Source organism: Boeremia exigua (assembly GCF_020726555.1).
Source record: "Boeremia exigua strain MPI-SDFR-AT-0100 chromosome Unknown C7974scaffold_4, whole genome shotgun sequence".
In the NCBI taxonomy this organism is placed as follows: Eukaryota; Fungi; Ascomycota; class Dothideomycetes; order Pleosporales; family Didymellaceae; genus Boeremia; species Boeremia exigua.
In genome coordinates this window covers 156,681-179,333 of record NW_025763521.1, presented here as the reverse complement: position 1 = coordinate 179,333, position 22,653 = coordinate 156,681, and the positions used below count along the sequence as shown (strand labels likewise).

Here is a 22,653-nt window from a genome sequence, read left to right as displayed (position 1 = left end):
GCAGGGGTGCTGGCTTCTGAGAAGACGTGATGGTGTTCAGGCGAGACGGTGATGCGGTTTACGACACCGTCGTACATTTAGGAGGCGGATGTAAGAGTTTCCGCTTTCAGTGTCTGCGCAAAATAATATGTCTTTCCGGATCCCATGGAGACTTCCTGGTGTGTCGGCTCGACGGTTGAGTGGCGCGGTGCAAAGGCATCACGACAGTGTCCAGAACCTGTCTTCGCTTGCAGCACAACATAAGGACAACCGGGTGTGTACATGGCCGCAAAGAAGATGGTACAGCCCTCACAATACGGTAGCCCGGTCGCTGATCCGAGGATCGTCGAGGCAGATTAGGAAGTGATGCTTTCGCAGGCAAACCACACGTACAGTCACTGTCGACGATGTGACCGTGCTGGTGGGCTGTATTGTGACGCTGTGCTCTAATTTGCGGCAGATAGAGTGACTGGCTTCTGGGTGGGGTGAGTGGTTAAGGGAGGTTCTAGGTCTGGGTTTGGAGTATACGAAGTAGCGAGACTGGTCGAGACAGACCGAGGGCGTGACGCGTTGAACTTGGAGATAGTAGAGGTGGGTTTGTGTGGTGCGGGTTAGGTAAGTCTTGTGGTTGTTGGCAAGACGTTGGGTATGCAGGCTCGTCCTATGGCTACCTGAGAATACTGTATGCGAAGACCTAGACTCTCGTTTGTGCAGGCTTGTAGGTGTTAGTGAAGGCAGTTTAGAGGGTGAGGGTGGTCGGGTCCCTGAAATATTACCTAGTCTAGTCAACTATCACGTTGATTTGAGTGGCGTTACCTAGACAGATCGCATAAGTAGTTGTTGTAGTCTTGCACATAGACCGAGTATTCCACTATGTCTAGGTTGCAGAAAATCCAGCCACTCAAAGATCCTAGTTGCCTGGCACATGGCCAACAGTGAGAGGTATCGGGCTAAAAGGAGGGGAGACCGTACATACCTACAAGCGCCAATAATGAATATGGTTCCAAGGTTAGTAGTTTACGTAGTGCGAGTCGTGAAGGTAGTATCGTAGTTTCAAGTTCAATAGTCGTGGCTTTCACTTTGACATCACGTCACACCACATCACACTCAAGTCTCGCATCTCGTGTGAGGGGACTGCAGGTGGGTTAAAGTAGTGGATTGCAGGGCGAAGGGAGCCTGATTTGTGTAAATATGACTGCCTAGGTAGCTGAGAATGTTTTAGCGTATAGTATAGCGATGTTGCGGAGAACTGCTGGAAGGTCTAGTGGCACATTTAAGCAAGCTCTGGGTTACAGCGCCTTAGAAAGTAGGATACTGTTAGATCCTATGCTATTGGCTCCGTATAAAGGGTAGTGTATACTGTTCGGGCTGAGGACTAACTATATATCAGCGTGAGTCGTGATCCTTGTTTGGCTTGCCTGCCTCAAGGGTCGAGCTGAGGTCTGACAACCCTACCTACCTAACGCAACCCTGACCAGACCCCTACCCAGAGTCCTTGCGACCCCGAACCCTACCCAGCCCACACTACGTACCCGAACCTTTGCCGGTAGGCGGGTGGTCGTACTTCTTAAAAAATTCCCTACACCCACAGACACCGCAAAGGAAACCTCCATCTCACAATGACTACGAGACACAACCACACTGCCTTTCCCTGGCTCTTGTTGCCTGCAGACATCCGTCTCTTGGTGCTCGACGAAATTTCAGGCCAGAAAAATCGTGGCTGGGCGCAAGGCGCAGCCGTCTGCAAAGAATGGCAGGCCGTTCTTGAACCCAAAAATTTCTCCCAACTAACAGTGCAGCTATCCTGTCTCGATGGCCTGGAAACCCTCGTTATCCGACAAAGGCCTCTTGTCCGGCGCATCTGTTTCTACATCGAGCTTCCTCGATACGGCTGTCACGCTTGTTATCGGAGCAAAGCCACGTACGGCCAGACGTCCGCCCTGTTTAGGAAGGCTATCCTAAGGCTTTTTTCTATCCTGAGTACCTGGCAGCCTGCAGGTCAGCTGATACTCGAGCTGAGCGCGTCTTCACCGAGTGATTCACAACACTGGTTCAAGAACTACTGCTTCGGACCCGGCCACGAAGACACAACAGACTGGACCGAACAGGAAAGAGCTCTCAGATGGCACGACCCAAAGCACGGCTGGATTGCTGGCTATCAGGCTGAACTCCCTGATCCAGAAGCTTTTTTGCGCCTCTTCTCTCCGCTCTGTTCCAGCGTTCCCAAAACTCTTCCTATCGTTCAGGCCGTGACCAGCTTCTGCATACGTCGACAACTTCGACACGAGCTTTTTCCGCGCGTACTGGAGGCCTTGTGGGAGAAGCTGCCTCGGCTGGAAAGTATCGTGTACGAGCTGTGGCGTGCTAGACGACACTTCTATTATATGCACATGCAGTCTGGTACGTGTGACCCTATATCATACCCTTTCGTGGGACCCCCTACACATTTACTTATATAAAACACGTCTCTAACATCTTCTGACATCTCAATAGAACTAGCCTCCTTATTCGAGTCCAGTGTTCCAAAACACGTCAAAAGAGTGTCCATCTTCAGGGACTTCAACGACCAACTCACACTGGCATCATACAATGACCAACTCACCCTGGCATCGCACAACGCCACGATACATCTGAATCTAGACTCAGATGTCGGAATCATCCCGGCTGTGCCTCTTAGGGTAACCAGAGCGTTTGCAGCCAGAAGCCCTCATCTGGAACACCTATCTATTTCACACATGATCGACGCCCAGCTGTTCTTCACCTTGTGCCAGTGTCCCTGGCCTCTCCTGCAGTCGCTGACCCTCACAGCATCAACACTGGCTCGCAGGGCTCCGCGCCAACACATCTACACGCTGCTGCGAAACGCCAGTACGACTGCACTGACGATGCCGCGGCTCAGCACCATGGTGCTCTGGAACAGCGAGCCGAGACACGCCTGCGCGCTGATGTACCAGCGACACACTGCCAGCGCTATGGCCACACTGACATGGCGCGGCACATGGAACCTCGAGCTCCCTGAGGATGTCGTCGCGTCCTGGAAGAAGGTCGCTGGGCTCTGCTACCTGCGGCTGGAGAAGGAAGCATTGCACGACGTTGATATCAGGTCCCACGGCGATGCGATTCATCACCTACGCTTGCCAGACGGGGTTGCTGATCCAGTGTCGCTGTACCAGATACGCCATGAGGGAATGCTGGGAGTGGTCTGATCGGGGCATTGGTGCAGTATCGGTTTGCTTGCTGGCTCGACCTTACTTTACGACGAACAGAGGCGAAGAGAAGCAATCTCCAGAGGGATCGGCGTGCACCTCCTTAAACGTTCAGAGCATCGAAGATCTGGGTGTCTCTAAGTGTGAGAACCATCTTTAAGAAGAGTGCTGGCTTGCTGTATTCACTTCAAACCAGCACCAACGATGATAAACGTTTCTCGTCGATAGTATGGGGCATTGGAGACAGGCCCATTTTGTGTTTCATTTTTGTTGAAGCCACTCAACGTCGTACTCGCCGTTCCGCGAGCTTCCTAAGGCATGCGACTCAACCCATTATGGCCGCTAGCTCCTTTGTGTACTATCAGAGCTATACAGTCGGGATGTTGATGAGTAATCGGGAAAGATGAATTGACGAATTTTGATGAAGTACGAAGTGTATGCTGCACAAGCTACCCATATAGGATATGTTAGCTCCGGGGAATACCAGTAACGCGTTGCTTCTGTACCTAGCTAGCTACTTGAGACCACATTGAAGCCTAGCCATCGCACTGTGGAACAAGTGCCGGGCGGGATCGACCGGAGCTTTCTGGGCGTACTTGTACAAGTTAGGTATTTGTGTCATCCAGTTGTTGTGGAGTTCGGTGAGACTGCGGTCGGACTTAATTGTGCTCTAACGGAAGACATCAACTGGGAAGCATCGGCTCCTTACGACATGTATGTATAATGCTAATGATACCCATTGCAACTGAATACCAGTACGTCCCAGCTTGGTCCAAAATGTCTTCGTCTTCCAACCAAAACGGCTTCACGTTGTTCGTCGAATGTCCCGTCCGGCCCGAACGGATCGAGGAGTTCCTGTCGCACTACAAAACCATGCTTCAGCAGATAACACTCGAGGAGGGTTTCCAGTCGCTTGAAGTCTTCCGCTCTGCCGAGGATCCGAATCGGTTATGCTGGGTAGAGAACTGGGGTTGCAGTAAAGACTGGTTCTTTGAGGTATGGGCAATCTGCAGTTGGATCCACTACGTATACGAGCAATTCAGTGACAGTTGGACAGAACGTTTATACGAGACCGTACGTGCAGCAGTATATTCAAGCTACGGAGCAGTGTGTTGCGGGTGAGCGGAGTGTTCGTGCGTGGAACAGACTTGGTGGGGACTACGCAATCGCACAGCCGGGAGTATTTCGGGCTCCGACGGCATAGAAACAAGAAAATGATGATACCTACTCGCTGGGGTGATGTGAAGCGGGCATGTCGAAAAGATACGATATGAGCGCGTCCGAGGGCAGGTGGGTTGAGTGCAAAGTGATGAGGTAGTTTGTGGGGAGATGGCGGATTGGGGGCTTTTGTTGGTGTGCCAGGATATTTCGATGCAGGTTGGCGGGGCGTTAGAGATGGGGTGGAGATGTGGTGCGGGATTATTGGTGGTTTGATAGTCGAATTGGTGGTAGGTCGACATTGTGTCACGTGAGGATCTCGACCTACTGGCTTCCAAGACAACGACGTTGTTGGTCAGGGTGGGCAATTATTACAAACACTAATCCATTGGACCAGTCTGGCATTCATGCAGGCTTCGATAGTTCACTGGATCTGATCATGTGGTAGTTGCAAGCGAAAGGTGCATTGCTGTGCTGCCATTACTAACGCCGAGAATGCTGAATCGCTAGAGATGCTAATAGATTCGCCATGCTGTCTTGACCCAGAAATTCTTTTGATGATAGTGTGTAATACGTTCCCTCACCCTACCTGCTTCCGCAGCCTGGCGCCCGCCCACAGAACCGGCGCAAAGTGTTTCGCCATATTGAATCCAAACAGCGAAATGAACCACAATATCGTCACCACCGCGACTGGGACAAGCAGAAGCTCGGTGTGGTGTAGAAACGGCAGCGCGTTGTAGCCGAGGAAAGTGATGATGAAATAGTAGGTGAGCGCAAACACGTACAGCGTGTTCCCCAAGAGGAGCGAGACCCTAGGAACATTAGCAGGCGTCAACTTCTACGATGTCCGGACTCACCAATGATTTGTCCCGACCAGCGGCATGCACAAGAACTGCACCACGTAGAGAAACACCCAGACCGGCACAAACGCACGTATCGACACGTCCCAGCAGTACCCAAACTCCAGCTCTTCTTTGCTCTCGCCGTCGTTCAGGTTATACAAGCCTCGCCTCCGCCCAGGCAGCAGCGAGTTCCCCGGCCCCAACAGACGGCCCACAAGAAAGTAGAACAAGGTCGCTGTAACAAGCGACAGCAGCAGGAAGTGCCCGAATATGAAGACCAGCGTGATGTGCAGCGTCTGCGTGAATCCGTCGGCGTATGCGAAGCCCCAGGCGAGCGACGTCAGTGTGAGGAAAAACGAGAGCAGGTAGGTGAACGACGGGTCCGGGCGGTGGTATGTCTTGGTGGTTTGTTTCTGCGAAGTCAGCCTGCGTAAACCAAAACAATTTGCCGTTCATACGTGGTAGTATATCTGCCGAAACACCTTCTTTGGTGCTATTATCAGGCTCATGATCTCCCATATGGCCATCTCGAAGTCCATCTGCGGAAACTTGAACAAACGCTTGAAGAAGCGCGGCATGCGGATTTCGCTCCGCCGTGTCGATGGCGTCGAACCGAAGTTTGAAGGTCCGCCATTTGGTCGGGGGAGTTGTATTTGAGGATTCATTGTATGCGCCGTCGAGTATGCGCCAGGTAGCGTCAAGAGCTGTCCGATGAGCTTCGCACGCGCTTGATGTTATTTGCAGACTTCGGTCGCACTACCAAAAGATAGACGAGCTCGCCGGAGCTGCTGTATGGGTCAATGTTTCGAGCGAGGGTAATGTTGTTATGTCTGAACGATGACATCGCCGGCACCAGCCACACCTGCGCCAAGGCCGACGGCTGCTTCGAGCGCCGACGTGCAGCAACCTTTATTCATCCTCCTCACTCCACCCACCTGGAGCACTGCGCACCACCACATCACCCTCGCGCATCTCGAAGCTCACCGAATCTGTAGCCACCGACAGGCTGCGACGTAGTCCATACGTGCGCGTCACCAAGCCGCTCCTTCCTGACGATACACGCGACGAGAGCTTACTGTCTGTGACACAGCTCGTTTGCGCCACGACTTACATTGTCCATCGCTATCTGCGATTGATCTAATAACGCGCAGTCTTTTCGCCCCAATACGACACCATGGCCGACGACGCGGAGCTCGCCTTCCTCCGGTCGCAAGAGCAGGAATATGATCCAGCTGCGGCTTGGCCTGCTGACCAGGCGTCCGCGGACGAAGAAGAATATGACCCTGCAGGCGACATGGCCGCCGAAGAGGTTGCCCAGCCCGAGCAGTCCTCGAATTCGCCTCCCTCGGCTGACAACCAGGGTGAGAACGGCTTGAAACCTGCTTCAGCGGACACGTCCGCTGCGCCCACGCCGGCGAAGCAGCCGCGCACCATTGGTGGGTTCGTCGATGAGAGCGAGGATGAGGAAGAGGAGCCTGTTGCGGCGCCAGTGATGGCAGCTCCTGCGTTACTGCGCGCAGAGTCTCCGCAGCGTTCAGTTACAAACACTCCAAACAATACACTTCCCACACCAGATGTACAGTTACATAGTGCACAAGATCAGGGTGCTTCATCCGTCTCTGCTTCTGTCGCTGTCAATGAGCCTGCTCCCTCTCTTGCTTCTGTTCCAGTCAATGGCACCACGCCTGTTCCAGACGCTACTAAGCCAGCAGCTCCTCTGACTACCGATGCTCGCCAGGCGTCCGTTTCTGTTACTCCTGCTCCTGCTGCTCTGCCTAAGGCTCGTCTTCCTCAGGATCGCATTGGCATCCTCAACGACCGCATACAGGAAGACCCCCGTGGTGACATTGAGGCATGGCTGAGTCTCATTGACGAGCAGCGTAAGCGACACAAGTATGACGAGGCCCGCGATGTCTTCAACCGCTTCTTGGCGCAGTTCCCAACAGCGGTACGCATTGATATTCTAACTTGCATGCACCAGCTGATAAGTCTAGGGTGAGGTATGGGTTGATTATATCAACTTTGAGACAGAGCTTGACGAGCTCCCGAGGGTGGAGCAACTGTTTGGCAAGGCAGTACCGAATGGCGCTTATGTTCCTGTCTTTCAATGTTACATCGATTTCGTGCGCCGCAGATTCAACCTTACAAATGACACTGCCGGGAAGAGTCGGGAGACGATTGTGCTGGCATATGAGTTCGTGCTGGATCAAGTAGGCATTGACGTTGACGCTGGCAAGCTTTGGATCGACTATATTGAACTGCAGAAATCAGCACCTGGTATGCTCGGTGGCACGAATTGGCAGGACATGCAGAAGATGGACACTTTGCGCAAGCTGTACCAACGCGCAGTGTCGATTCCGACTGGCGCAACTCTGGAGATCTGGCGTGACTACGATCGCTTCGAGATGGGCCTGAACAAGGTTACGGTAAGGCGCAGCGTAGGTTTTAAATATCGACAACACTGACAAAGCATAGGGACGCAAAAACCTCCAGGAGAAGTCCCCGTCATACATGACAGCACGCAGCGCCATCAACGTCCTGGACAATAACATCACACGCGGCCTGAATAGAACAACACTACCCAGGCTGCCGCCTGCGCCGGGATTTGACGGGTATGAAGAGTTTATGAACCAAGTCCGCCTTTGGAAACAGTGGGTACAATGGGAGAAGAGTGACCCGCTTGAATGCGCTGTTGATGACCGTGCCCTATATAATAAGCGTGTCCTACACATCTACAGGAGTGCATTGAGATCCCTTCGCTTCTGGCCAGAGCTTTGGTATGAGGCTGCGGAATGGTGTTACGAAAATGGCCTGCCCACAGACGGCGACAAGTTTTTGGACGATGGCATCCAGGCCAACCCTGAGAGCTGCCTCCTAGCCTTCAAGAAGGGAAACCAGGTTGAGCTTAGCACTGAGTTTGAGGAGGGCCAGGCTGGGATAGTTGCCAAGGGCATTGCCGTGAAGAAGCCCTACATGGATCTGCTCGACACTCTCTACGATCTCACTGCGAAGACGAAGAAGCGCGAGGAGCACTCCATTGCGCGTGCGAAGGAGGCATTTGAGGCCCAGAAAGCTGCTGACGATGCGGCTCGGGCCATTGCGCAAGGCAACGCCAACGACGCCGATGACGACGACGATGCTGAAGCAACAAGGCGGGCTCAAGAGAAAGACGTTGCTTTCAACGCGCAAGTGCATGCCATCTCAGCAGGCTACAACGCGCAAACTCAGACCCTTAAAAGAACATTGACGTTTGCTTGGATTGCTTTAATGCAAGCGACCAGACGCGTACAGGGCAAGGGTGGAAACAACTCCGAGGTCCCCGGTTTCCGTGGCATTTTCACTGAAGCCCGCAGGAAGGGCAAATTGCTCAGTGATGCATATGTTGCGAGCGCGCAGATCGAACACCACTGTTACCAGGATCCAGCTGCCGGAAAGATTTTCGAGCGCGGCATGAAGTTGTTCCCTGAGGACGAGCACTTTGCGCTGGAATACATCAAGCACCTCATCAACCTCAATGACTCTACGAGTAAGTTCGATTTTCTCAGCCGTCGATCATTTACTGACTGTCTCAGATGCACGAGCCGTCTTTGAGACCATTGTGGGCAAGCTCACCGCGAAGCCTGAGAACGTGCAGAGGACCAAGCCTCTGTTCCTGTTCTTCCACGAATACGAGGCACACTTCGGCGAACTGGCTCAAATCACGAAGATGGAGCAGCGCATGGCGACACTCTTCCCCGAAGATCCACAGTTGCAACGCTTCTCACGGCGATTCGCGAACCCCACATTCGATCCCACGACTGTGCGCCCCATCATCTCGCCCCGAACGCAGATGAAGCCGGTGATGCCTTTGATGCCTTCCGTCATGCCATCCGTAGAGGAGGTCATGCCCAACGCACCTCCTTTCAGTCAAGCTCAAGAACCGCGCATCGCCTCGCCACCATCCAACGTTGTCAACTCTCCACGACTTATGAATCTGCCAGTCGTTACACACTCGCCGAAACGCCCGCTCGAAGACGCCGAGGAAAGTGCGCAACCTCGCAAGCTCGCTCGTGGCGAGTCACCATTGAAGGGCGCCGCAGGACGCCGCCTCGACGCCGCACGTCGCAACATGGCTGCGAGCGGCAGCACTCCTGTTGGTCTGCCTCAAGGCCCGTCCCCTCTGCCGCGCGAGATCAACTTCCTCCTCGGCATAATTCCCGCAGCGCACACTTACCGCGAGGTACGCTTCAATGCCGAAGGGATGGTCAACATGCTGCGCAACATCGCCGCTATCCCAATTCCCACATTGCCGGCGTCGCAGCGATGGGGCACTACAGCGACAACCGCGCAGCAACTGCAGAGTATTCAAGAGAAATACGGCAACCCTGGCGCACCGGCGCCTCACGGTGGACATCCCTGGCCGCAGTAAATCGGCGGAATTGGCGGGAGACTCACTTCCTTCACATCGTAATGCATTGCGGATGTAGTTCGCAATACAGTTGCTGTCAAAGGCACAGCAGGGTGGAGAAACCCATCTCTGTAGATGAGATCATCAAAGCAACATTGGCAACAATCTGGAATGGCCAAACCAAAACATCCAATCAGCATCCTGTCGAACGCCGCCATTATCGTCCGCGAGCAGTTCCAGGCATATTATCAATTCTTCCGAGCACATCCATACGAGTCAAATCTTCTTTTCCGCGTGCATTGGAGGTTCATGGCACACACTGATATCTTGAAAAGCAGTCTGGGACTAGGAAGGCATTCGCATTGGGTCTCATTTCGGCGTTGGCACATCCGCTCAACTCAAAGCATAGCTCGGTCGTCTCGATCATGTCCACTGAACATATGAGATGGGTACTGGGTTGAAAACGTGCTTATATAGTATTGGACCACTGCAGTCTAAAGACGGATATTAGTCGTGCGAATCTAAGCTCATATCTCATCACCGTGGACATCTATCTCATCGTGAAGCCTCATCTGGACGTCGCCCCTACGTGATCAATCTTCAGCGCGCCTGACCCACCTACTCACAGGGCGTACCAACATGTCAGAGTAGCACACAGCGAGCCCAAGAGCCCGTGCAACCCAGCAAAATCCCCTTACCCCGATTCCACAGCGTCGCCTCCACCTCGCCTCTCTATCTCGCATTCGTCCCGCGTCCCACCCGACCCGAACCCTCATTGGCCAACCCCGCGCTGCAAGCGAATTTGTTCCAACCTCCATCCATGCCCGCACCTCCTCAGCCCCTGCGTGTATCCATCCCAACGTTCTTTCCGCGCCCCGTTGGATCCGGGGTTGGAGCTGAGGTGCGACTGTGTGGCTGGGCTGCGAGATGTCGCGCTGCGCGGCTGCGGTGTGCTGCAGGAACGGCGCCACGGCGACGCTGGACGCGGGGCGGGATTACGCAGACGTTGTAGGGGTGCTTCCTTCTGTGAGTCTTGCAACTGCTGCCGTGTAATACGCGCCCTGGATGTTTTCGATGAGGCGTGTGGTGGTGTGGTGGTGCGGTCGCGCGGGCGCACGGGACCTGGGGTATGACTTCGGTGGGCGGATGAAGCTTGACCGTTCGGATGGCTTGGGGCGGGCGGGCGGATTGCGGACTGCTGGGCTGCTGGATTTGTTTGGGAGGTAGACGACAGGGTTCGTAAGTACGGAGAGCTGGGTTCTCGTATTGCTGGGGGTAGGCGGGCTCGGGGGTGAGTATGCGGTGCGGTGTTGATGGGCGTCTGCATGGCTTCTGTTCACGGTCCTTGCTGGTGCTTCGGCACGTCTGCGTCCTGAACGGCTGGTGTAGGGACTGGTTCTGTTTACATGTTACTTGTGCGCTCTGTTCTTTGGGTCTCGGTTTGATGTTTGCCTGGGTTTGTGTTTGCTTTGGGCATATATCTCTTACCTCATATCTTCTGGCTCTCACGCTGTCTCGCTCCCAGCATATCCTTTCTCTCTCCCTCTCTCTCACCAGTGGCAACCTCACCATCAGTGGGTCTTCTCTCACCTTCTCCCGAGTCACTAGCGCGGCTGGAGCTGGTCCTGGGGGCATATAAGCAGCTCATACGAGGCCTCCTCCTTGTCTTCTCTACCTCACAACACTCCAGTCAGCAAGTCAACTAGCAGTAACTCGTCCATCGCATCCACCTCTACGCGGCATACAACGCCTTCCGCAACCACTGTCACACGAGCAGGCTCGACAATTCACCACTGCAGGCAGTACAATCCGCACGCCTCTGCAGGCCAGACAACCGCTCAAGACGTCAAGGTATGTATCTTCATCTCGCATTCTCTCTGCATGCAACGCATTCCTCCGATTGGCAGCTTGCACGGGTCACTGCCCATGCACGTTGCCGTCCCGCCGTCCCGCGTTCACTGCAGGTGGCCCCGCGTCACTGTTGCTGTGGCGCCCATGCACTTGCCTTTACTGTTTTGACGCCACTACACATGCCCCACTGCCCTTGACTTTCTCGGGCTTGCCCTCCATCACTTCTCCCCCACCATCTTTCTACCACATCGCATCACATCACTGTAGACACACTCGCTTTTGGTAAGCTGCAGTCACCTACTTCGCCTTGCTTGTTCTTTCATCGCCTTCCAGCAGTGAGCACATGCGTGTGCAGCTCGCTGTTTTGAACTTCCTCACTGACCAGCCTCAGTCCGATCCGCGGCTCGCACGCAAACGCCCTCAACGCCTTTCAGTTTACAGGCCACAGGTCTGAGACCAAGGTAAGTCACTGTTTGCAGCTTCCGCCAGTCGCAGTGTGCGTGTGCCGTCGACTTGACAGCTATCTGCAGTGCAGAAGAAGTCAAACGCCTGTGCATACGCCTTGTGATACGGCATCCAATCCTGCTCACCGCTAACATGTCCCAGAGCTCATCATGGCCGGCGCAGCAAAGGCCCGCGCGAAGAAGGATAAGCGCCAGCAGCAGCAGCAGCCGCCGCAGGCAGCGCCTCCCTCTGACTCTTCCGCGTCGCACAACCCTACGCAGCTCTCTATCCCCAAGTTCGACGGCAACCGGGATCCTCAAGGTCATGGACAGGGCGTCCTTGATCATACCCGGCCCAATGACCTGAAGAACCTATCGGAGTTCCTCGGCATGGGTGGATGGTATGCAGCTCGTGGTGTAAGTACAAACGCTCCCATCATTATGCATTCGCATGCATGCAAGCAATCGTTTGCTCCGTGTCCAGGTCATGTACAGGTTGAGCGCTCATGTGCCGGCCTTGCATGGCGTGGATGCTGAGCATAAAAGCTCTCACCCCCTTTGCTGTCTCTTCTTCCTCATCTCGCACAACCATCCTCGAAACACTTCCCATTCCCAAACATTCCTACCTGTATCACACTGTCACTGTACACTTTCTTGTATCCTTGACGTTCTCTCTCCTTCATCATGTCTACTGCCAACGGTCCTACGATGTATCAGGACATCTACTCCTACCGTCCCCGACATGCAAACATGATCTTTGACTCACACAAATCCCAGATGGCCATCCCAGACTCGCTCCCTCAGCGCCCACCTGCCTTCAACAGCTTCGGCAAAGAGACCACGCTCACGCTGAACACCTTCAACGTCGTGAACCCACCGAACATCGTCGTGTACCAGTACGATGTCGCGTACTCTGGTGACTCCAAGGAGTACACCAAGCGTGGGCTTCTTCAGAAGATCTGGGGCTCGAAGGCTGTCAAGTCTCAGCTGAATGAGCCGGCTGCGCATTGGATCTACGACGGCAACAAGCTTGCTTGGTAAGTTCGCTTCGCATCTACAACCGTCTTGCACTAACAGTACGCAGGTCTGGTACACGCCTCCCTCGCGATGACAATCGCATCCCTGTCGACCTCGACGCTGAGGAGGGTAAGAAGCCTGGCGCTCGTGGCAACAAGCATGTCGTGCACCTCCGCTTGACCCGACAAGTCGACTTCAGCGGCCTTGGAGCTTTCTTGAGCGGTCAAGCCTCCTGGTCCCCCGAGTGCATCGACACCATCAACTTTCTCGACCACCTCATGCGTGAGGGACCATCTCGTCAGTACACGCAGATCAAGAAGTCCTTCTTCCAGCGCGGTGAGCAGCGTTTCGATCTTGGAGGTGGTGTCGAGGCTTTCAAGGGCGTCTTCGCTTCCCTTCGACCTGTCCTAGACGACAAGTTCAAGAAGTCGTTGTCAGTCAACGTTGACGTCGCCAACGGTACTTTTTGGCGCTCGCAAGAGCTCACTCGCGTAACTGTTTCCCCCTACCCCCATCCCTCAAATGTGTCACTGACTTGTACCAGGCCATTAGCCAGATGTTCGGCATGGCCATTCCTCAATTCATTACTCGCTTCAGGGAGGCCGTCCAGCGGGACTGGTACAACTCCATTATGCGCAAGCAACTCGGCGCCTTCAAGAAGATCGGTGTCAGCGCCATTCACACCAAGCCGCACACGCAGTGGACCATCGAGGATATTCACAGCAAGGACGCCTACCAAACCACCTTCCCTGATCCTGATGATCGCCGCGATATTCCCGACAACCAGCGGAAGCAGATTACCGTCGCTGCCTACTTCAAGACGAAGTACAGCATCAACGTCATGGCCGGCCTTCCTGTTGTGAAGATGACCAAGAAGATCCGTAAGTCGCATGTATTCATGCCGATGGAGATCCTCCACATCGATGACAACCAGCGATACAACACGAAGCTGAGCGAGTCGCAAACCTCGAACATGATCAAGTTTGCTGTTACCCTTCCCAAGGACCGCTGGGCCGCCGTTCAACAAGGTGTTCGCCTTCTCAACTGGACCAACGATCCGTATCTGAAGCACTATGGACTGCAGATCAACCCCAAGTATGTGTTCCCTTCGTATTCCTGACCTCATCACTGACATTCACAGCGCTTCCAAGGTCAAGGCCCGCATCTTGCCCTCTCCAACCGTCATGTTCGGTACTGGCTCCAAGGAACCTACCATCAAGCCGCAGGACTTGGTGGCTGGTCGCTGGCGTCTTGATGGTCGCAAGTTCGCCATGAACAACCAGGCTCGTCCCATCAAGGGTTGGGGCGTCTGCGTCATCGCAGATCGCCGTGCTCCTCCTCTGCCAGCGGTCCAGTCTTTCGTCGCCAAGTTCATACAGATCTACGAGAGCCATGGTGGAGTCTTCCTCTCTCACCCCACACACCAGAAGACTCCTTGGATCGGTCAAGGCAGCCCTGCTGATGGAGGTGAACTGGGTGAGTCGTGTCCTTAACTTTTGCATTATTGCCACTAACATCTCACAGTCCAGAAAGTCTGGAACCAGACTGGCAACCGTTACCAGGCCATGCCCGTGCTCCTCCTGTTCGTCGTCAACGATCGCAACGTCGACATGTACCGCCGCATCAAGAAGTCTTGCGATATCCGCTTTGGCGTTCCTTCGCAGGTTCTCCAGGCCAAGCACGTCATGTCTGCATCTCCTCAGTACATCTCCAACGTGTGCATGAAGGTCAACGCGAAGCTGGGCGGCGCTACCTGTGTCGCAAAGAGCACCCTCAGTAAGTACACTCTTCCCGCTAAGTGTATTGCGAGCTGACCATCTACTAGTTCCCAAGATCAACCCTAGGGCTCCGTCTACCCCGACCATGGTTGTTGGTGCCGACGTCTCTCATCCTGCCCCCGGTGCTGGATCAGAGCACGCTGCCTCATTTGCCGCCATCACGGTCTCAGCTGACATCAACTTCACCAAGTACTGGGCTGATGTGCAGACCAACGGCAACCGTGTTGAGATGATTACTTCATCGAACATCACTGATCACTTCGGTCCCATGGCTAAGAACTGGATGCAGCGTCTCGGCCAAGGCAAGGCACCCGAGCGTGTCATGTACATCCGTGACGGTGTTAGCGAAGTGAGTAATCCTTGAAGATCCTTTCAATAACGTGCTAACATATCTAGGGTCAATATGCTGCCGTCCTTGAGGAAGAAGTCCGTGACATGAAGACTTTCTTCAGCCGACTCGGAGGAGGCGTCGTTCCGAAGTTCACCGTTGTCATCGCTGGCAAACGCCACCACATTCGATTCTTCCCCGATGCTGGCAAGGGCGATCGCAACGGCAACCCTATCCCTGGTACTCTGGTCGAGACTGGATGCACTCACCCGTTCGAGTTCGATTTCTACATGTGCTCACATGTGGCTATCAAGGGTACTGCTCGTCCCATTCACTATCATTGCATTCTGAATGAGGGCAAGTGGGCCGCTCCTGAGATCCAGCAGTTCATCTTCGAGCACTCGTACCAGTACGTTCGCTCTACGACTCCGGTGTCGCTGCACCCTGCGGTGTACTACGCCCACCTGGCTGCCGACCGTGCTCGGGCTCATCTTAACGATAGCCCAGTCTCCTCCGGCAAGAAGGAGTCGCACGCTGAGCGCACCACTGAGACTAGTAGCGCCAACAAGCGTCACGTTGAGGTGCCTCCCCTCATGCCTCTGCACAACTCTCGTGGTCTCAAGGATGTCATGTGGTTCATCTAGGATGACCAAGTCAAGATTCCCGACACTACACTAGGGTCAAGGATGACGGATGGGACGTTCATGGAAGGGCGGCGATTGCAACTTTGACGGCAGGCTTGCATGTGGAGCTTCGGTAACACGGCAGATCTGTTTACGACGGAAAAGTTCAGGTTTCAGGTGTTTCATTTGTCTCTTTGTGCCGAGTCTGCATCGACAACATTGTCTGCGGCTACTCGATTGGCACACGATATCACAGGCGGAGGAGGTTGGATTCTAGGTAGTTCGATCAACGAATTCCTCTGCATTCTTCTTTGTCCCACCCAAGACGTGCTAACGAACGTATGATCTGACAGCAGTAGCTTTGCGACATTGTAAGTACTTTCATTGACACCAACACCCCTTGTGCATCTACGATGGCCATCTCGTGCCCATTTCGCCATAGCATTCGACATTCCGACTTCCACAGATAGCAGCCGACGTCACCAACGACTGGAACATATCTTCTCCTTAAGCTCGCAGACCCTTTACTCAATACCAACATAAACTTGTAGTAGCACTACTCATGGAGGCCAATACCACATAACAACGGCTTGCGCGAGACAGTGCTTTACCCGGGTCGCGAGGTTAGACACCCGAAGCGGCCTTTGAGATTATTGAGCTTACGTGAGTTGAGGAGAACGTGTGTTGTGAATGTGAGGTGGAAAGAGCGGACTATGGGGTCTAGGTGCGCGTGCTGGGGTTAGATGCATAGGTTCAAGTCAAGACTGTGCTAGAGATCCGAGTTCATTCATCGATGTCTCTAAGTCGTCGTAATAGATACCCACCACCTTGCGCGAGAGCCACATCTCCCCATCACCGACTCTTCCACCGCACACCTCCCACCCACTTCACCCACCCCTCCACCTCCCGCGCCTTCTGCTCATCCGCATCCACCCCCCCTTCCCTAATCAAATCCACCGTATAATAATACCTTGCCAGCCCCTCATTTCCCGCCAACCTATGGACAAAAGAATGGCAAGCCCGACACAACCACGCCACGCTATTCAACACCTCCTCATCATGCCACCCCCGCTTCCGCACCCGCTCGTGCGTGCTCTTCGGTATCAGATGGTGGTACGTAAGCGGCACCCAGTCGCGGCCGCACAGCTCACACTCGGTCGTGCGCGTCGTGGCCCAGAAAGGGGGCGGGAGGGTGGCGGCGGCGCAGTACGCGGCGAACACGGGCGTGAGCAGGTTGTGCGTGTCGGTTGCGTCGTGCGGGGTTGGCAGCAGCGCGTAGGATTCTAGGCTGTCGAGGGCGTCGGGGGGCAGGGTCGAGAGGAGCGCTGTGGATGTTGAGGCCGAGAGCGGCGTGGTGTAGGTGTCTTGGAGGGTGGAGGAGTCGCGGAATTTTGGGTACGAGAGGGTGCGGAGGGGGGGTGGGAGGGAGGGGAAGATGAGGCTGCTCAGGTACTGGGGGTTTTTAGTTGGGGTGTGGAGCGCTGCGGGGAGTGCGGGCGTACGTTGATGAATTCGCCCAAGTCCTCTGCGTCGGTTGCAGATGGAGTGCTGGTGGTGCTGGGCGCTTCGGCCTGCGGTCTGGCTGGCGCGAACATGCCTGCTGGCTTGTATTTTGCGCGCTTCTTGGCTATTCGTTTCGTCTTGGTCTTCTCTTTCTCTGCTGGCAGAGCCAGGGCCTTCATGATGGGCTCGCTCAAGCAGTCGCGGAATGTTTCATAATTGGATTGTTCCTCAGCAGGTATGGGTTCAGCCATGATCGATTATGTGTTGCAGGTATGGCAAGCGTAGCCACATGCGCGTGGTGGCGAGTATCGACGGACGCATGGCGGTGTTTATGTGCTGGGGTGGATGATGACGATGTTCTGGGGTTGAGAATCTGGCGCGCCACCGGCCAGTCGGGCTGCGAGTCGAAGGGCGCTCCAAGCTGCCAACTCCAACATACGAGAAAATCACGACCTTCGAAGCTTCTAGATCATATTCGTAGAAGGATCCGGCAAGTGTGAGACATAAACTGTTGGTAGGGCGCATGAAAGGTAAGTTCGGTCTGTAATGACGCGGGTGCGACGCGAGCTAGGAGCAGTCAAGCTTCAAAGTCGATGCGTCCAGGATGCAAGACAGCCAAAATGCACGTGCTTACAAGATCCTACTGGGAACCATGGATTCCAATGTGCTATGCCTATGGGGTAGGTAGTACGCGTCCGAGTTCCGTGGACGTACTTCGCCGTTAGAGGCTTGCTTCACTGACGACTTGTCTCTGATCCTTCAGACGAAGAAGTATTTGAGCATGCGCAGAGCAACGTTGGAGTACACCTTGGAAGATCGACGAGCATGTTTAAGCCACCGGAGAAGTCTAATCTATCAAGAGCAAGGCGTGATGCAAAGCACTTTCGTGGGCACCAATCATTCATCTGTGGCACATGCCAAACAAGCATGCAGTAATCCAATCACCAAATTCACGTACATGCACAGCACTCCGGTGAGCTACAGTGTGATGTATGCTATACATTCAGCGCATTCACGGATGCTCACTGTTGTTCTTGTGCTGCTTCCTCAGAATGCTCATTCTCGAGGCACTGTGCCAATTATTACATTCAGCACTCAAACTATACTTTGACAATGGCCTTCTGCCACCAATCGCCTGTCGCGGGATTTAGTACCGGAACAGTACTGAGAAGACGAGGATATGTATCGCAAAGCTCACAGTGGGAGGAACTACTCCCAATATTCAACATACTATGGCCGCAAATGACTCGTCCGAGACTGATGGAAGAAATGGAGGATTGCTACGGATTTCGCGCCACGTAAGCATCGATTACGATTGCGATTTTCTCAAGTACTAAGTCCCCTTAAAGCAAAGATCAGTATAAGAAAAAGTTCGACGAGTGGTACGAGAGAGGTGTGCTACCCCGAAAGAATCGCAAGAGTTCGTCGGCGCACACCAAAGCTCCGAAGAAATGCGTGAAAAGAAAGTCGACAAAATGCGGGTCTCACAAGTTTAAATGTCGATACGACCAAGGGGCTGCCGGAGACGTGAAGATTGGACTGCTCACTCCCGCCCTGACCTCAGATGACAACGAGCTTCCTTTCCTCGAAGAGAAAGCAGTATTACTCTACAGCGCAGTAAGTACAAAACTGGAGGATATCAAGCTCAAGACGGATATACTCTATGCCTCAGAACATGAAGACGTCCTCCTACAACGATCCTGCGTCCTCGGTACCATACCGCAGCAGAGCGACCATCACCATCCCAACGACCCATGGGACGCCTGGTTTGCCGCTAATCACCAAGACGTCGACGAAATCGAAGTCGGCGAAGCGGTGCACAAGATGATCGAACTCCTTCTTGACGTTGACTTCGAGGAGGAGCGGCCATCTTGCCATCCGAATGACGCGCAAGGCGGTTTCCCGCAGCAGTCACAATCGCAGACAGGAGCCGATCCTGAGGCTCTTGGGGATGCACGGGAGAAACAGAATGACACGTACCTGATGCATGTCGACCCCCCGTTGCAATCGCAATCGGTGCGAACAGTCTCCATACATTCGTATATGGCGACCTTCTGCGTAAGTCCTAATGTGCACGTTGTTGAAAGATATAAAGTAGGATTGGTACTAACGATGTCAATCAGTGTGCTTGCAATGATGGGCCATACGATGCACGAGTATCTGTAGGCTGTGCGATGCCGGAATGTGGCGGTCACTTGTTCTGCTCGAACTGCACAGTGGAGTGTATTGATCGCGAGGAGGCATTGAGATGGGCATATGACTACGACCCACTGATCAGCCGGGCATAGAATGCACGAAAGCTTCAAGCACGCGTTATAGACCTGGGAGAGAGCTTGATCTGAAGCATAATAGATCAGATTTGATGATCATAACACTGCGGCACGCGGAAGAGGCTTGGGAGATGATCAGACGCTGTTTCGTATACACTCTATCAATCGCTGGTTTCCGTCTGAGAGTTGCTCTCATATGCGGTCATGCCACATCACCAGCCTATCTCACAGCAGCACGCCAAAACGCTCGCAGGCTATGCAAAACGAGCTCTGCCGTCCACATTGCCGCGCAACGGCCGTGATGGCGGCGAGTGCGCCTAAAGATGCCGAACGCTTCGCAGCAGTTTACTTCTTCTTTCCGCCCTTGGCGAGGCGGTTGGCCTTGCCCATAGCCTGTTCTCTCCTGCGGGCCTCGCGCGCCATGAGCTCAGCCTTCTCCTTGTCGATCTCCGCACGCTCCTCGGCCTCTGCCTTCTTACGCGCAGACTCCGCTTCACGACGCTCCCTGACGAGCTTGAGACGCTCGAGATCGGCGCGCGCCTGGTCGGTCTTGCCCTCTGCGTGCAGCTTCTCGTATCGCTCCTTCGCCTGCTGCTTCTCGAAAGCCTCGCGCTCGCGACGAGACAGCTGGGAGGTGTCCTGCTTGCCCTTGCCCTTGGCGGCGGGTGGTGCGTCAGGGTCGACTGGGGCTTTTGAGGCCTGCGTGCGGGCCTTGACGGTGTGGTTGGGGTTCGCAGGCATGGCCTCGTCCTCGCTGCTCTCTTCGTCTGAGGTCGGTAGGTCGCCAGCTTCGGGGACCTTCTGCGACTTCTTTGCTATCGCGGCCTGCTTGCGGGCTTTCGCAGCATCACGGCGCTGCTCACGGGTCAACTCCTCCTGAGGCTTGTCGCCGCCCTCCTCATCGCTGGACTCCTCCTCGGAAGACTCTGCCTCGCTCGATTCCTCGTCAACTTTTGCGGGCTGCTCCTGCAAGGCTGTTAGCTGTTGTGCCTCGATCGCCGCGTTTGGATCTACGTACGCCCCACATGCCCATGACCTCGCCTTCTGCGTTCAGTGGCTGCAAATCTCTCGAGAAGTGCTTGCCGCCTCCACGCTTGGCCTTGTTAAACTTGCCACCGCGACCGCGTGCCGAAGACATGATGTCGATGTGTGTGACTGTGTAAAGGGTGTTGTGTTATAAGGTACGTTCACTCGTGCTCGTGTGAGGTCGAGTGTGCGCTAGTGTTGAGAGTGCACTGGCGACCGCGTGGCTGTCGTGTGCTAGCAGGTGTTGTTCGTGGAGAAGAGTTGGGTGTTTAGGGTTGGTTTTCGGTAGAGGCGAGATTTTGAATGAGAACCAGAGCAACCCTGAAGAACGGCACGTTAGGATTTTACGCTCGAACCAAAAATCGAAAACGTACGGTTGATGAAGTATCCAATCAAACAGAATGCTCAACCTTGGTACACAACAGTCACCCTATGCCTTCACACAAATTCCACCCCCGCCATGTCAGCCCCACCATCATCACACTCCCACATAACAGCTTCTCCTATTGGTTGCGCGACGAGGACGCTGGTCTAACCACGACAATGCTAGCGTTGTTTAGTCATCGCAAATCTCGATTTTGCTTACCTCGCCCGCGGCCCTAGGAACTTTTCTTTTCTTCATACATAAACTGAACACCTTCGTATTCACTCTGCTCTTCGTTCAAATGAGGATGATGGAGGGGAAAACGGAGGTTAGAACATATTGCGTCCGCTTACCCCCTTCTCTTCGTGGTCTCTGACCTCGTGGAGCGAAGGTAAATAAATTGGACGGTACATACCTTTGTCACCCGTAGCGCGCTGTGTACGTGGCTGGAAATAGCGTATGCGCTGAGAAGAGTACATCATCCGAGAAAAGCACATCGCTATCTGCGCTTCCGTTTAGAGGATGCATATGCGTCGTCCCCTGACGTTCGTTGGTCTCTCCGGCAGCCTCGCATTTCAGGCGGGCCAAGCAGCATCCATCGCCTGCGCTAGTTGGTCTCACGCCTCCATTCCAGTTTGCAACCCGACTTGCTATATTTGGCAACCTCGCGACGAAGTTGCCTGATTCAGCCATCTGTGTGTACTCATATGCTTGCTCGTCCTTACGTCGTAAGAGGCGGTCTGCGTGCCGTGCTATTCTTGGTGTGGTGCTGATGAGCTGGCTGGCAAGTACCACCGGGTCCTTCGGAGTGAAGGACTCTGTAGACTTGATCAGGGCTGCCTGCTGCTTTTTCAAATTTCATCATACGTGAGCCTTCCTGTCGGTTCATATGACAGCGAAAGCCTCAGGCCCCGGGTTTTTGGACCTTCCAATATCCATACGCGAGAAGATCTATGCGTATCTCCTTTTACCGTACCTTGAAGAAGACGTTACGACCATCAACTACACACTGCACTGGCCATATCTAGACAACCCAAGTAACACTACATTCGCCGGGCCAACGCAACTCGATCCCTGCACATGTCCTCGTGCCGACCTTAAGCATGAAGGTCAGCACATATACACTCGCTACAAATGCGTTGGCCCAGAAGTCCAGTTTAAGTCCCCAGGCGAAGGGCTATGGGTACTACAAGCCGCCCACGGCCAGTTCAACATCCTCCGTCCAGCTTTAGATACCGAACTCAATGAGCGGCCCTCGGTAACCATCTTACAAACCTCGAAGCAGATTCATGGCGAGGCCCTCCCGTATCTCTACCACGAGAGAGACTTCTTCTTTGTCACCGGTCCGTGTCCACGGGGCAGATATCAGGCATACGCCACTCTACAGTGGCTCAAGCAGCTGAGTGAAAGAGCAAGGGCGAACGTAGAGATCCTGAGCCTTCTCGTGCAGCCATATGAAGAAGACTGCAGCACGGTAGACGTGGAGAGGTCGTATGCAGAGCTGGGCGCGTACATCCGAGATCAGCTGCCAGGCTTCAAATGGCTGTGCTTGGATGTGTGGGACCCGTCGGTGTATATAGCGGCAAGCGTGTTCTTGCGACTGTTCGACAGGGAAGGGAGGGGTATCGTGGTGCGACAGCCTTGGAAAAACGGTGAAGCCGAAGTGTTTGTTTCGAAAGAGATCTTTTTGAATAGCTTTGAAGAGGTGGAAGAGTAGATACTGAGTCGAGTCACGAGGTACTGCGGACATGCTTTAGTTCCGGTGCACATGTCTGTTCCCCAGCTAGATCCCGCTTGCAAATCAAAGTCGCTTACAAGGTCTTTCGACTATCCAGCTTTGCTCCAACATATCAACGCTGTGAGTCATTTCATCGTAGC

The 22,653-nt window shown here is 54.1% G+C and overlaps 8 protein-coding genes across 8 annotated transcripts; 5 read left to right on the top strand and 3 right to left on the bottom strand.

Moving 5' to 3' along the window:
- Positions 1–1,586: 1,586 nt before the first annotated feature.
- Positions 1,587–3,185, top strand: C7974DRAFT_450324 (uncharacterized protein; the record flags this gene model as incomplete). Its single annotated transcript, XM_046145736.1, has 2 exons — positions 1,587–2,379; positions 2,473–3,185. Exons 1-2 carry the CDS (start codon positions 1,599–1,601, stop codon positions 3,183–3,185), a joined length of 1,494 nt encoding a protein of 497 aa, XP_045998650.1. The 5' UTR covers positions 1,587–1,598.
- Positions 3,186–4,706: 1,521 nt separating this feature from the next.
- C7974DRAFT_389503 (UNC-50 family protein) lies at positions 4,707–6,006 on the bottom strand. The gene is made up of 3 exons (XM_046141369.1): positions 5,644–6,006; positions 5,201–5,598; positions 4,707–5,155 (listed from the first exon to the last, which is right to left on the bottom strand). Exons 1-3 carry the CDS (start codon positions 5,848–5,850, stop codon positions 4,924–4,926), a joined length of 837 nt encoding a protein of 278 aa, XP_045998649.1. The 5' UTR covers positions 5,851–6,006; the 3' UTR covers positions 4,707–4,923.
- A 264-nt stretch (positions 6,007–6,270) lies between these two features.
- Positions 6,271–9,879, top strand: C7974DRAFT_141142 (uncharacterized protein). Its single transcript, XM_046135597.1, has 4 exons — positions 6,271–7,133; positions 7,180–7,611; positions 7,661–8,711; positions 8,758–9,879. Exons 1-4 carry the CDS (start codon positions 6,360–6,362, stop codon positions 9,591–9,593), a joined length of 3,093 nt encoding a protein of 1,030 aa, XP_045998648.1. The 5' UTR covers positions 6,271–6,359; the 3' UTR covers positions 9,594–9,879.
- Positions 9,880–12,228: 2,349 nt separating this feature from the next.
- C7974DRAFT_354890 (Piwi domain-containing protein) lies at positions 12,229–15,884 on the top strand. The gene is made up of 8 exons (XM_046139562.1): positions 12,229–12,283; positions 12,644–12,903; positions 12,951–13,374; positions 13,428–13,978; positions 14,025–14,359; positions 14,408–14,659; positions 14,709–15,010; positions 15,058–15,884. Exons 1-8 carry the CDS (start codon positions 12,257–12,259, stop codon positions 15,631–15,633), a joined length of 2,727 nt encoding a protein of 908 aa, XP_045998647.1. The 5' UTR covers positions 12,229–12,256; the 3' UTR covers positions 15,634–15,884.
- A 580-nt stretch (positions 15,885–16,464) lies between these two features.
- On the bottom strand, positions 16,465–17,366 carry C7974DRAFT_308036 (uncharacterized protein; the record flags this gene model as incomplete). Its single annotated transcript, XM_046138154.1, has 2 exons — positions 16,465–17,064; positions 17,115–17,366. 2 exons carry the CDS (start codon positions 17,364–17,366, stop codon positions 16,465–16,467), a joined length of 852 nt encoding a protein of 283 aa, XP_045998646.1.
- A 696-nt stretch (positions 17,367–18,062) lies between these two features.
- C7974DRAFT_141102 (uncharacterized protein) lies at positions 18,063–19,473 on the top strand. The gene is made up of 3 exons (XM_046135595.1): positions 18,063–18,413; positions 18,465–19,173; positions 19,239–19,473. Exons 1-3 carry the CDS (start codon positions 18,229–18,231, stop codon positions 19,401–19,403), a joined length of 1,059 nt encoding a protein of 352 aa, XP_045998645.1. The 5' UTR covers positions 18,063–18,228; the 3' UTR covers positions 19,404–19,473.
- A 235-nt stretch (positions 19,474–19,708) lies between these two features.
- C7974DRAFT_141098 (casein kinase substrate phosphoprotein PP28-domain-containing protein) lies at positions 19,709–20,656 on the bottom strand. The gene is made up of 2 exons (XM_046135594.1): positions 20,404–20,656; positions 19,709–20,351 (listed from the first exon to the last, which is right to left on the bottom strand). The coding sequence occupies exons 1-2, from the start codon at positions 20,521–20,523 to the stop codon at positions 19,731–19,733; spliced, it is 741 nt and encodes a 246-aa protein (XP_045998644.1). The 5' UTR covers positions 20,524–20,656; the 3' UTR covers positions 19,709–19,730.
- A 714-nt stretch (positions 20,657–21,370) lies between these two features.
- C7974DRAFT_389490 (uncharacterized protein) lies at positions 21,371–22,597 on the top strand. The gene has a single exon (XM_046141368.1). It carries the CDS (start codon positions 21,665–21,667, stop codon positions 22,490–22,492), a length of 828 nt encoding a protein of 275 aa, XP_045998643.1. The 5' UTR covers positions 21,371–21,664; the 3' UTR covers positions 22,493–22,597.
- The last annotated feature ends 56 nt before the right edge of the window (positions 22,598–22,653 follow it).